General features: G+C 46.9%; 1 protein-coding gene across 1 annotated transcript in view; it reads left to right on the top strand.

Moving 5' to 3' along the window:
• Lgr6 (leucine rich repeat containing G protein-coupled receptor 6) overlaps positions 1–13,284 on the top strand; it is a 118,343-nt gene that overhangs the window by 67,280 nt on the left and 37,779 nt on the right. Inside the window, exon 5 of the mRNA XM_055598190.1 lies at positions 9,242–9,457. Within this exon, the coding sequence (XP_055454165.1) occupies positions 9,242–9,457 (216 nt within the window). The remainder of the gene's footprint in view (positions 1–9,241; positions 9,458–13,284) is intronic.

Below are 13,284 nucleotides of genomic sequence, written 5' to 3'. Positions count from 1 at the left end.
ACAACACTGGCATAAAAAGGATTGTTGACTTTAATCCATTGGTTGGATGTTGTCTGAATTGAGAGGCATTTGAGACAGCCCGATAGGCAACCCCCAGGGCAACAGAGCTTTATGGAGGTGCTCATGACACAAGAGCCTTGGAGTGGTGTCAGTATGGATGAAGGCAAAGGCACTCAAGAACCCCGTGCCTACGCTGACCAGTATGGGGCAGTCTGCTCTGTCCTCAGAGAGATGGTCCTTATGCCAAGCAGAGCCAGGGCTTTCTGTGTCCTGGGAGCCCACACTCATATCTTGGGAGCCCCGTGGCCTCTGTGTAGAAGCTGGCAACTGGTACAGAGGCTAGTGCTGGGGCAGGAGCCAGGGGCCTTGCTCCCTGTGGAGGCCTGGGGCTCTTCTTGTTGCTCTGCAGGCACCAGCCTGCTCCTTCTGGAACCCTTACCTTCCCTGGCAGACTCTTGGTCAGGGCTGTTGGCCCCTCCAGGCAATCAGCGGCCACTGTGTAGAATATTTTCCCCACAGAATAATCATTTCCATAGTGGCTGCCTTTCTCTCTCTTCCACATCCTCCCCCTTCTGCCCTCATCAGAGCCTAAGAAGCCTCCACTCTGTTTTCTGTTCTCCCTCCTCTCTAGTGCGCCACCAAAAGTCAATATGTGCCCCTCTTGAGTTGGAGAAGGGGCTGAGAGATGAAAACAGAAACCTGGGTTTTGGCCCAGAGCAATCAACAACTACTTGAACCTTCCTTCTCTTCAAGGACTCTCTCTTCCTTCTTCTTTCTTCCTTTCACAATTTCAGTTAGGAAATGGGAACAGAAATGGCCCATGACTCTTGGGGAAGTTTTGAGTTAAGGTTTAGTGCTGTTTTTACCATCTTAGGCTGTTTTGTTTTGTTTTGTTTTGTTTTGTTTTGTTTTGTTTTGTTTTGTGAGTCTGGGCTCTCATATCCCAGGGTACCCTGGAACTCACTATGTAGCCCCGGGCTGATGATCCAATGCTTTCAGTGAGACTTCTACCTCCTGAGCACTGAGAAAATGCATGGGGCTCACTGTTCTCAGGGTCACCTCGACATTCTTAATTAATGTGCTCATTTTGCGCGAGTCTTAAAAATTATGTAGCTGGTCTTTGAGGGTCAGGGTGGTGGATGACTCCAAAGAGAGAAGAGGCAGCCAGGCTGGAGCAAGAGTTGGGGCTCAGCCAGTCTGCTGATCTCAGTGGCCAGAGTTTGGTCACTGGATGGCTGCTAGGTAGGGGCTCCCTCTCTGAAATCCAGTGTCTGAAAAGGAACCTCTATCTACTTTCTTTCTCCGAAAATACTGGTGGACCAATGAGAACAAAGAACATCGAGTCCTCAGACTGGCAGAGGGCTTTCTCTCAATGAAGGCTTATAGGCAGGACCTACACGCTTAGCTCTCTCTAATTGGATGAGAAGCAGAGCTCCCTCCCTACGTGTGCTCCAGCCACAAGGAGCCTTCTTTATACCATCTTCCAACCTGAATTCTGCTTTTCAGGGAGAGCCCTGTCCTGTATTTGCTCCATCCTCTCACATCATGGGAATTAGCTGGAGAGGAGACCTACATCATGATTAACCTGAGCAGGACAGAGGAGATAGACACTTGCTCTGGGTTCTCAGCAAGTCCAACTGGTCTTCCCAGAGCCAATTGGCCTTTAGATTCCAATCACTCTGGACTCAGAAAGCAAGCACTATTACCAAGCACCAAGCTTGGAGCTTCTAAAGCATATCCCTTAAAAAAATCTCTGGCAGGAGCTGGAGAGATGGCTCAGAGGTTATGAGCCCAGGCTGTTCTTACAGAAGACCCAGGTTCAGTTCCCAACACTCAAATAACCAGCAGCCTTATGTGATGATGGTTCACAGGCCCCACCCCCATAACTCTAGTTCCAGGGGATCCTATGCCCTCTTCTGACCTTCATCAACATGCCCATGATAAACATCCATGCATGCAGGCAAAACACTCATGTACATTTAAAAAAAAATTAATGAATTAAAAAGAATCCCTGATGACTTCATGGGTTTCCTTGTATCAGTCTGCTCTCCCGTGTCTGTAAGAGCCTCTGGTTTTCTACAAATGAGAGACACATTTGTCCTCCTGTCACACTTTGTTTGTCTATATCTGCCTGCCTGTCCATCCTCGCCCATCCATCCATCTATCCTCCTACCTGCACACCTATGTATCTATTTTTGCTTATTTGAGACAAGGCCTCCTGCAGCCCAGGCTCACCTCAAACTATGTGGCCGAGAATTAGGTTGCCTCCGCTCTGTAAGCACAGGGCTACAGGTGTGCGCTACCACCAGTTTTATGTGGTGTTGGGGACTGAACCCAGGACCTTAGACATACTAGGCAAGTGGTCTACAAACAGCTACACCCCCAGTCCCCTCTCATCACTTCGGGGGAATCAGAGTAGTAAAGCAGGAAGAAGCTCTGAATTTGAGTCCTGGAGCATCAAAGTCCTGATGCTCCATTTGGCATTTCCCTTGCTGTCTCAGCGTATCAAGATCTTGGTGTGACATGAACCCTTCAGGTTCTCATGTAATGTGGTTCCGAGTTTACACAGTTGGTCTTCTGAGTCCCTCTTTGTGGACCGTTTCCTGCTGTCTAATTGGAAACTCTTCTGCTACAGCCTGCCACCTTGCAGGTCCTCTGCTTACTCTGGTCATGGGACAGCCATGCCCCTTTCTCCTTGAGCAGTCTTGGAGCTAGACCCTCTCACCCTGCCTGTTGTCTCTACCTCAGCACGAGGGTTGGGAGTAGGAAGATGTTAAGCTGTTTCCCCAAAGCCAAGACAAGCCCCAACTGGCCTGCCAGGGCCCTGCTAATCTGCCCTATCACCACAGGGAAGAATTCTAATGAAAAGCACTGGAGGGGCCAGGTCCATGTGGGGGAGAGGAGCACTGTTGATTTTATTCCAGCGCTTAATTGGTATAATTGCTCTCTTCCGCCTGCCAAACCAGAGTCAGGGTTGGCTCTCCACCTGTGGGCGGGAGCAGCTCTGAAAGTCCTTAGTCCCCAAAGGCAGGTTCTGCTGGCTGTACAGAAGCCCCCATCAGCCCCTTCTGCTCCCAGGTGGCAGGGAAGCCTACTTACCCGAGAGGACTAGCACCCCAGTGGAGCCTGTACCCTGCCTTAAGGCAGCTGGAAGGGTTTCTGCAGAAAATGCCTGTCCTGTGGAGGAGCCAGGTGGGGAAAGAGTGGGAGAGATGTCTCTGAAGCAGGGCACCAACCCTTGCAGATCCCTAAGAGTCAAGAGATTCTAGGCTGTCGGAGAGGGGACGGAAGAGAGGAGAGAGATCAGAGCCATATGACAGGCTCTGCTGGGGTGGGGGGGGGGATCTACTTCACAGCTCCCCAGAAAGCCTGAGTCATCTGAGGTCAACCTCAGAGCCAAAGCCTCCAACACCTACCATGGCTAAGGGTCCTCAGAGCACCTCTAGACAGGCTATCTGTTAAAAGGATACAAGGAAAGGAGGGGACAACTGAGGACACCTGTGTCGTACATGGGCTACAAGGAGGGACCGTGTGGCTGTGTCTCACAGCTAACTCCCCACCCTCCACACAGGACCAGAGCTGCTGGATATCTTTAGTGGGGCTCTGGGGTTACAAGCACGTGTTACTGCTGGAGAGGACCCAGCTTTAGTTTCCAGCACCCACACGGCTCACAAACCATTCCTAACGCCAGTTCCGGGGGATCTGACACCCTCTTCTGACCTCCATGGGCACCAGGCAAGCATGTATTGCACATGCATACACGCAGGCAAAACATGCCTACACATAAAATAAATGAATCTAAAATGAAAAAAGATTTGTTTTATTTTTAAATGACATGTATGAGTATGTCATCCCTCTGGAGCTGGAACTACAGTTGTCAGCTGCCCGATGTGGGTGCTGGGGACCAAACGCAGGTCCCATGTAAGAGCAGAAAGTACATTTAACTGCTGCACCCTCTCCATCCCCTAAAATAACAATCTTTCTGAGGACACATTTATCCTAAAAAGTTATTCTTCCTTTATCTGATAGATACTTAAATTTTCCTGGGCATGGTTTTAAATATTACATGGACATGTTTTTGCTAAGAGTCTTCACTTACATGAAGTTCAAGTTCAGTTGGACAGCATGAATGCTGTTGTTGTTGCTTTGGAGACAGGGTCTTTCTTCGAAGCCCAAGCTTACCTTGAACTCATTATGCAGCCCAGCTGCTCTGAATTCTTGAGCCCCCAGGCCCTGCCTCTAGTGTTTGGATTTCAGGTGTGTACCACCATACCCATTCTGGCAGCGTGTGTTTTCATTCACTATACCCAACAGTACGATCCTGGCTTTACTCCCTCGCAGAGCCCAGCTGGCACGAGTGGGATCTGTAGTTTTCAGGATCACCCCAAACACAAACATAGGCTAGAAAGGTCACTTCCAAATTCTTGTCCTTTTTTCTTTGCTTGCCAGTTTGCTTGATTTTCCACTTTGCCATTTCCTAGTCCCCAAGTTATGAGGAACAGGGGTATATACAGCTGTGCTCCAAGTCCTAGGCCAGTTCCGCTGCAGCACTCCAGGAAAGGCGTGAGCTGTGGAGGCATCCTGGCTCTGCCCTTCCTTCCATGACAGGTGGCGAGAAGGAGCCCTGTCTCAATGAGGTTGAAACATACTAGATCCAGGAGGTCCCTGGATGCTGACTAGCCTGGTTCCAGTGGCCCTACCCAAGCCCTCTTGCCCGTGGGTTGCACACAGTGCAGGAGATGAAAGGATCAGGACTGTATCACACACATGGGGCATGCAGTGCCTGTGTGGGGGCATCCTTGTATGTTCACAAATACTCACTCACAGAGCAGTGACTTCCTGGGATTAGCAGGACGCCTCAGTGGGTAAGGGTACTTGCTGCCAAGACTGATGAGCTGAGTTCAGTCTTCTGAGTTGGGTCCCAGAAACCCACATAGTGGGAGAAGTGAACTCAGTCCTGAAAGTTATCTTCTGACCTCCACACATGTGGCCACAACATAAATAAATAAATAAATAAATAAATAAATAAATAAATAAATAAATGCAAAACAAGTTTTTTTTTTTTTTTTAAATAGGTGACATCCAACCATTCTAGGCTCACAGGATTAAAAGTGTCACCCGAATTGTCTCACTTCCTGACGACTTTAAGCAGGTGATCAGGTTCACACAATGGAAAAGCACATGGCTGTGAGTGTCAGCAAACGAGGGCTCAAACTCATATCTTTGGCTCGCTGGCTGAGTGGCTTAGCCCCAATCCCTGTAAAGTGGGGCTGGTCAGAGCCGTCTTGTGGAGAGGACACAGGTCACCTACCTGTACTCAGCTCTGTGTTTGGCATATGATAAGTGACTACTGACGACATCATGGTCATCACTGCAGAGCTGCCCTCCCATCAGGGGAGGTGACATCACCCACATGAGGGAGTCAGGATTCGTGGCTCTTTGAATTTTCCCGTTAGGCAGGCAGTTGTAGAGGACAAAGTTTAGACTAGCCAGGTCCTTGCTTTCGTCTCCTAGTTCTGCCTCTAACATTAGCTTTCCCTAATACCTAAGTTAGCCTCACTCCTGAGGGACCTTCCCTCCTCCCCCACTTTGTTCTGTTTTGTTATTTGGGCTTTTGTAGGAGAAAATGTTTTGAAGATAGAATCTCACTTAACCCAGGCTGGTCTCCTGAAGTCAAGGATGACCTTGAACTCCTGGTTCCCTTGCTTCTACCTCCCAGCTGCTTGGATTACAGGTGCCACTACACTCAGCTTTTTCTTTCTTTCAAAAATTAGTATATATTAATTGTATAAAATAAAGTCTCACCTTGACTCAAAAACAAAAATAGTAATATCCTTTCTTGGCTTAAAAACCCTTCAGTGAGCCAGGAATGGTAAGACACACCTTTAACCCCAGCACTTGGGAGGCAGAGGCAGGTGGACCTCTGAGTTCAAGATCAGCCTGGTCTACAAATCGAGTCCAGGACAGCCAGGACTACACAGGCCTTGAAAAAAAATGGGCCTTGAAAAAACAAAAACAAACAAACAAAAAACCCTTCAGTGGCTCCCATTTCCTGTAACGTGGCATCATCTTGAGACCCCTGAAACCTGCCCAGGCACCTCTCCCCTTCTTTTCTACATTACTCCAGGTCTCCTTTATTCCACATTTCCCAAGTGCTGTTTTCCATGCTTGGAATGCTGTCACCTCCTCACCAGACTGATGTTGCTAGGCTGCCAGGTCTCCATGCCAGTGTCATGTTATCCTGCTGGCCTTCCCCAGTGCTCTGGACTGGACATCACGATGCTGCACTGTGACTGTCAGCCTGGCTTTTCTAATGACTGTGAGCTCCGAGAGGAAAGACAGATATGATCTTTTCTCGGCAGTTGCCATTTTTTCAACACTATCCTTGACACAGAGCTCAGAGAGGGCCTCTCATTCCTGAGTGGCCTCTTCCTCAAGACGCCAGATAGTTTCTCCTGATGTGGGGCTTCCCACATCTGTTTGTGTCTAGAAGTACCTGTGCCATCTTCCCAGACAAGTCCCAGCCCCACCCTAGTCCTTCTGAGTCCTTCTATGAAGGGGTAAGCCTATATTTTCACAAGGTTCCCTATAGTCAAAGCCATCACAGGTCTGGTGGCTGCCCCTGAAAGACCATGTCTGTGGTGACAAGCCTTATGAACAGAGGGCACTCACTGTAGAGATTTTTGGCCTCATCAGGATATTTTAAAAATTAATTAGTTAGTTGTGTACAAAATGATGAGTCTTATGACATTTCATACATGCATATTTTTGTATTCTGCTCATATTTGAACCTCCTGCTCACTTCTGCTATAGTCCAACCTTCTTCTTTTAACAAATAGTTTTATTTTTATGTGTACAAGTGTTTTTCCTTTGTGTGTGTGTGTGTGTGTGTGTCTGTGTCTGTGTGTGTGTGTGTGTGTGTGTATACCATGAGAATGCAGTGCTCATGAAGGTCAGAAGGGGACAGCAGATCCCCTGGTACTAAAGTTACCCATGGTGGTGCTGGGAACTGAACCCAGGTTCTCTGTAAGAACAAGAAAGAGCTTTTAACTGCTGAGCCGTCTCTCCAGCTCCACTTCTACTTTAATGTCGTATAAAAATATGTATGTGTGCATAGTTATAACTACATTTTGCATGAGAAAAACCGGGCAATATTTGTCCTTCTTCCTCTGCCCCAATACCCTCTCTTATTTCTGTCCTTCCCCCACCCCTTAGGCCTCTTCCTCCACATAATATTCCTTCTACTTTCATATCATATTGTGCATATATGTACATCTATTTATATCTACATATAGATATATGTATATAGATATATACACACATTGTTTACTTATTTTTTGCAGTCTTGAGCATACTATGCAAGTATTCTGCCATATCCCCAGCCTATGTGTGTTATATATTTAATCAAGATTCCATATGCGATAAAAAACTTTTATATGGTATTTGTCTTTCTGAGTCACATAACATAATCCTCATATATATTTCACTGACATGACATAACTATTTTTCTTTACAGGTAAATAAAGCTCCATTGTCTGTTAATGGCATACTCTCTTTATCCACTCACCTGTTGATGGGCATCTAGGTCCTTATTTTGGCTGTTGTTAAGAGCAGCAATGAACACAGCTATTCAAGTGCCTCCCACCAGGCTATGCTTGATGTGTTGGAAGGTCTTTCCTAATTGCAGCTTTTAGAGTGTGTCCTAGCCATTTGTCCTCATAACCAAAGGCTGTATGTCAACCTGCCATTCAGAGTCCTCTTGATGCCTACCTGGGGAATTTCTCCCAGGCATGAATAAGACTGTCAGGGATGGAACTGCTAAAGTACCTTAGACAAGAGACAGAAGCATTGCTGACTTTTTCCAAGCAGGATTGTGCTGTTAGGAAAAAGAAAATCACTTCTTTCCACTCTGGTCAAACAATCCTCCTTTGAATTCAGGGTTGGGACTTTAAGTTTTATGAACAAGACCTAAGGTTTCCATAATTTGGGCACCAGAAGTCTGTGTGGGAGAACCATGGCTCAGAGCTAAGACCCCTTTAAGACAGCAAAGACTAAGCATAAATCCAAGAGCGTGTCACAGATCAGCTTGTTTTTGCTCCATATGCAGGACAACAGAGTTTCAGTCTAAGCTCCAGACTAAGAGGCAGAAACAGTATCATCTCATGGCTTCGGCAGACCTGTGGAAAGAGAAGCTGGGCGTTCTGTCTATTTTGCTGAGCTGCTGAGTCTTCTAGGGATCATAGGCAATGTTTTTATGCGCTGGAATCTGTGCACAGAATCAGCCATCCTTTGTTTACCTGTTCTGAGAAGCAGCAAATGAAGGGTGTGTTAGTCACTCTTCTGGTGCTGGGAAGAATTGCCATGGCCAACACAACTACTACAGGAGAAAGCATTTAACTGGGGACTTGTTTACAATTTCAGAGGTTTCGTTTATTATTGTCCTGGGGGGGGGGGGAGCAGGGCAGCATACAGGCAGGTGCTGGAGCAGTAGCTGAGAGCTATATCCTGGATCTGTAGGCAGAAAGAGAGAGACAGACAGAGACAGACACAGAGACTTTGGGCTTGGCATGGGCTTTTGAAACCTCCAACGAGGCTAGATCTCCCAAACAGTGTCACTTTCAAATAGTGTCACTCCTTGGGAACTAATCATTCAAATTTATGAGCCTAAGTGCGGCACTCTTACTCAAACCACCACAAAGGGTTTTGCCTGTAGCATGCTTGGGCCTTCCATAAGTTGTCAACTTATCCAGGAGTCCCAGGGCTTTGGCAGAAGCCATACAAAATTAGAAGGTCTTTGAGGGTGTTAAGGAACAGGTGGTGCTAGGGATGGGTGACAAAGAATGGCTTATATCTTTGGGGAGGCTTTTTTTTATGTGTAGAAGGGGTAAATTTTCCTCTTCCAGAACAGGGGCCAAAATCATTATATGTCCTTCAGGTGGACAGGGTTAGGGGAAATGTCACATTCAGGGCAAGGGAACTAAGGATGTAGGTGAAATGCTGGTTATCACAAATGGCTATGACTTCACTCTTGGGTCTGAGGGAACAGTTGGGGACATAAAGGATGCCATAAGGATCAAGAACTGTGGGCTGAAATAGGGGAACTTAAGAATGTGGGATACATGGTAAGAAGGACTTAGAGTGCCTGTTGGGGGTCTGGCTTTCTAAGCCTAGCTCAGCCCTGAAGCTTCATGTGCACCGTCATTGGACTGACCCCCTCTTCATCCTTTTTTATTTCCACTAGGCGCCTGGATGCCAACCTCATCTCCCTCGTCCCCGAGAGAAGCTTTGAGGGGCTGTCCTCCCTCCGCCACCTCTGGTTGGATGACAATGCACTCACCGAGATCCCTGTCAGAGCCCTCAACAACCTTCCTGCCTTACAGGCCATGACCCTGGCTCTCAACCGCATCCGCCACATTCCTGACTATGCCTTCCAGAACCTAAGCAGTCTTGTGGTGCTGTGAGTGCTGTTTCAGACCCCATCTGGGGAATGGGAAGCTGCATGCAGTCTCCAGTAGGGTCAGGAGCTTTGCTCTTCTTTGCATGTCGTTGAACCTTTTTGTTTCAGTCTCTGCTCTGTAGACGATGAAGATGATCTCAAAGATGACATTAAGCCCATAGAAGTACCCTAAGAGTCACTTAAGGGACTAAGTGTTATAATCAGAAAACAGAAATATTTTTTCTTTTACTTCCTCACTATACAAGTATAATAACCATTCCATGTAATTGAAATATAAGTCAAGGATTTCTTAAGTACTTTCCCACCACATTTGACAAAGATACGGTCATGCGCTTCAGCATAGCGATAGAATAAATCCATCTAATTTTGCAGGCCTAAAGAAGCAGGAAAGGCCATCACATGTAATTAGATGTCAAAGCCCCAGCAGGGTAATTACCTGGGAGATAGCATCCCTGGCAGGGATAGGGGCTGGGGTAATGCTGATTTCCTAGTGGGGACTTTACAGTGCAAATTAGCTTCCAGCTAATTGCTATGAATGATTGGTGAGTTCACAGTCTAATTACTAAGGGCTTGGAGGTCATGTGTAATTGCTCTGGGTTACATACTAATTGCTGCAGGAACATGTGTGTTAGTGACTCTACTAAATGGCAGCATTGCCTCTTTTGTTCTTGGAAATCTGGTGTGGTTTTCTAGGGCCACTGTGAATGGGTAATGCTCAGTTTCATGCGAGAGATAAAGATGCAGGTAGCGATTTATTTGTCTAATGTTCTACCTTGGGACCTTAGAGAGCCAACATAAATGTTCCCAGTGGAGTACTTTTCTCTATTAGAATAGCTCTACCTTCATCATTTTGTGTCAGTGTGATTGGTTTTAGCTTTGGTGATGTCCCTGTGACCTCACGTGGAAATGTGGTCAATTCCCTGTGAAAGAGATTACTGGAAACATGAGAACTTTATAATGGACCCTTGCTACATGGGCAACAGCACACACTTAAGGAGCTCTGTGTGTGCGATGCGGGTCACAGAATGATGCGGCAGAACTGCTGGCCTCGAGGTTCTTACAGCCCAGTTTCCTCTGTATGGAAAGACAACCAAGCCAGTTAGGACTTCTGTTGCTATAGCCAGGTGGTAAAGACAGACTCACAGCACAGGAGCAGTGGGGGAGTCACTCAGCTGTGGGCGGGTAGGAAGAAAGCCTCGTGGGGAGGCAGAACTGGGGCTGGACATGGAGCGAGTGGGATTTCACAAGAAAGGGGAACTAGAGCGTCAACGACATGGGGTGGAGTCAGCGCTGCTGGTGAAGGGGTCCATCCAGCTGTAGCAGAGAGTCCTTCTGCAGAATGTGGGAGAAAAGACTGAGTAGGTGACTTTGGGGATGGACAATGTCAGGGCAAAGGCTCTGGCTTTTATTTGCCAGTGTGGAGGGAAGCTTGTGGGTTTTTCAAGCAAAAGTTAAAAGGGGATATTTTAGGGTGGTTAAAGTGAAGGATGGATGGGAACACAGGGAACCAGAGACAGGAAAATTAGCCCTGAGGCTCTTGTGTACCAAAGTTTAGTTTGGGGAGGCAACAGAAGGGGTAAGTGGGAGGATGCTTCCAAAAGGGGCATTTTAAAGATCCATTGCAGAGGTTTTCAGGGATGGAGGGCCAAATAGCAAAGGAGTCATAGATGATTTCAAGGCTTCGCTGGAAGTTAGGAAGCTAGCATGAAATTTGGGCCCAATATAGACCTAGAAGGTGTGAAAGTCCCACTGGATAATAAGAGGGACAAGGGATTCAGGGAGAAAAGCTTGTGCAGAGGAGCAAAGCTGAAACAGACTAGGGGAGGCTAGAAGCATCACTTCTCTGTCTTTCATTAGTGAAAGAAAAGGTTTCGAGAACAGGAAGTGATGATGAAAGGCAAAGAAGGCTGGAGGATGCTGTCCTGGGTCTTTGAGATGAGCTGTGGGGAAGCCCAGGAGGCAGATAAGGAAAAATAACTACAAGAGGAAACAAGGACAAAGTTAGTTAAAGCCAAGGAGTAAGCTATGTGGTGTGTGCCTGTGCCTGTAATTCTACAACCTGGAAGGCTGAGGCAGGAGAATGGCAAGGTAGAGACCAGTGTGGGTTATACAATGAGACTGTCTCAAAACAATCAACACAGAAAAATGCAAGGTATGCATGTGGGCCCATCAGGAGATATGGCAGACAAGTATGATGGAAGTGTTTAGAGTCCCTCCGACAGAGCCTGTGCTCTGGTGCTGCTGGCACATACGGAACACGGAACACGGAACCCTTTCCTACACTGGTGGCGCTAGCAAGAACACAGCTGGTCGTTAGCAATGTGTGGTGGTATATGCTCCCATAAGCCCCAGCCTAGATCCCTGGCTGGGCTACTGCAGGTGTCAGAACTCCAGAGCTGAAGGGATAGTTTAAAGGAGAGAGGAAGAGGCCCGGAGCTAGAGGTCTAGAAATCTGAGATGGTCTGGACCAGAGCTGAAATGGAAGAGGAGAAGGTGTGGGAAACTGGGGCAGGTAGGATACATTTGGTGACAATTGGGATAAAGGCGGGCTTGTTAAAGAGAGACTCATTCTCAGAAGGTAAGGGTTGTTTTCCTACAGGACCAGAGATCTTTGGATTGGGGGGAGGGTCTGTCTTCCTTACTGGGGCCTGGTGGAAGATGTGGGGAGGACAGAACTTCACAAGACTCCCCTCCCTTCCAATCTAGCTGGATGGCTCTGGTCTAGTGCTCTCATAGCTCAGCAACATCTTTGCCAGCTAGCCTGTTTCTTACTCCTCCTAAGTGATTTCCCTTTTCTGCCTAAAGATGTTTGTAAATTCTTGAACTTTTACAGTGTAACTCAAAAATGCCACAGTGTAGAAAGTTCTGCATCTAATTTTCCCAGAACAATGGATGCCTTTGAGGGAGATTCTGTTCTTTCTTCTAGAGAATTTTTCATATTATTGTATCTTCAGGCTCATGTTCAAGGCATCCTTTCCTTGAGAAACTTCAGTTACTAACATACCCCACGCTGATTGGTTTTTAACTGTTTTAACTGTTGTTTCATTCTGCGATGCCCACCCTGATTGCGTCCAGTTTTCTTTATGTTTCTTTATCTTTATTCTTTCCTTTATATGTGTGCATGTGTGTGCCCTGTGTGCCTGCAGTGCTCACAGAGGACGGAAGAAGGTGTCAGATACCCAGAAACTAGAGTTACAGGTGGGTTGGAGCCACTGGTGAGTGCCGGGAACTGAATCTCAGTCGTCTGTAAGAACAGCAAGTGCCCTGCCCTACTGAGTCATCTCCAGACCTGTGTCCAGTTTTCTTCCTGACACGGCTTTCACCACTGCCTACTCTGTTCCTTGTTTCAAATTGATCAGCTCTCTCTCTCTTTAATGTTTGGGGTCTCAGGTTTATTACCTTAACCTACAATGTAATTTTTCCTTTCATTAATTTTTTTTTTTTTTATCTTTGAGATGTCATTTAGGTTGTTTTGTAGGAGAAGGTAATTGTGATCAGCTTCCTTCTGCTCCTCACTCACTAATTGTATTTTTTATTTTCTGAGACGGGGTCTTCTGTAGCCTAGGCTAGTCTCCAACTCACTTTGTAGCCAAGAATAACTTTGAGCTCCTGATCCTCCTGTCTCTACTTCCAAAGTACTGGGATTACAGATTTTACCACCACACCCAGCATTAATTGTATTTTCTTCAAGGCTTGAAATGTCACTGTCCCTTACAATCCTCTTCTCCTCTTGTCGCCCTGTGATTTATTTTCTCTGGCACTCTCAGGAAGCTCTGGTCCCACACAGCCTCTCTAGGCCCTCTTGGTTGTCCCTTCCAAGCTGTCGT

Source organism: Psammomys obesus, unplaced genomic scaffold, assembly GCF_907164565.1.
Source record: "Psammomys obesus unplaced genomic scaffold, mPsaObe1.curated_primary_1811, whole genome shotgun sequence".
In the NCBI taxonomy this organism is placed as follows: Eukaryota; Metazoa; Chordata; class Mammalia; order Rodentia; family Muridae; genus Psammomys; species Psammomys obesus.
This window is presented reverse-complemented; position numbering and strand designations above follow the sequence as displayed.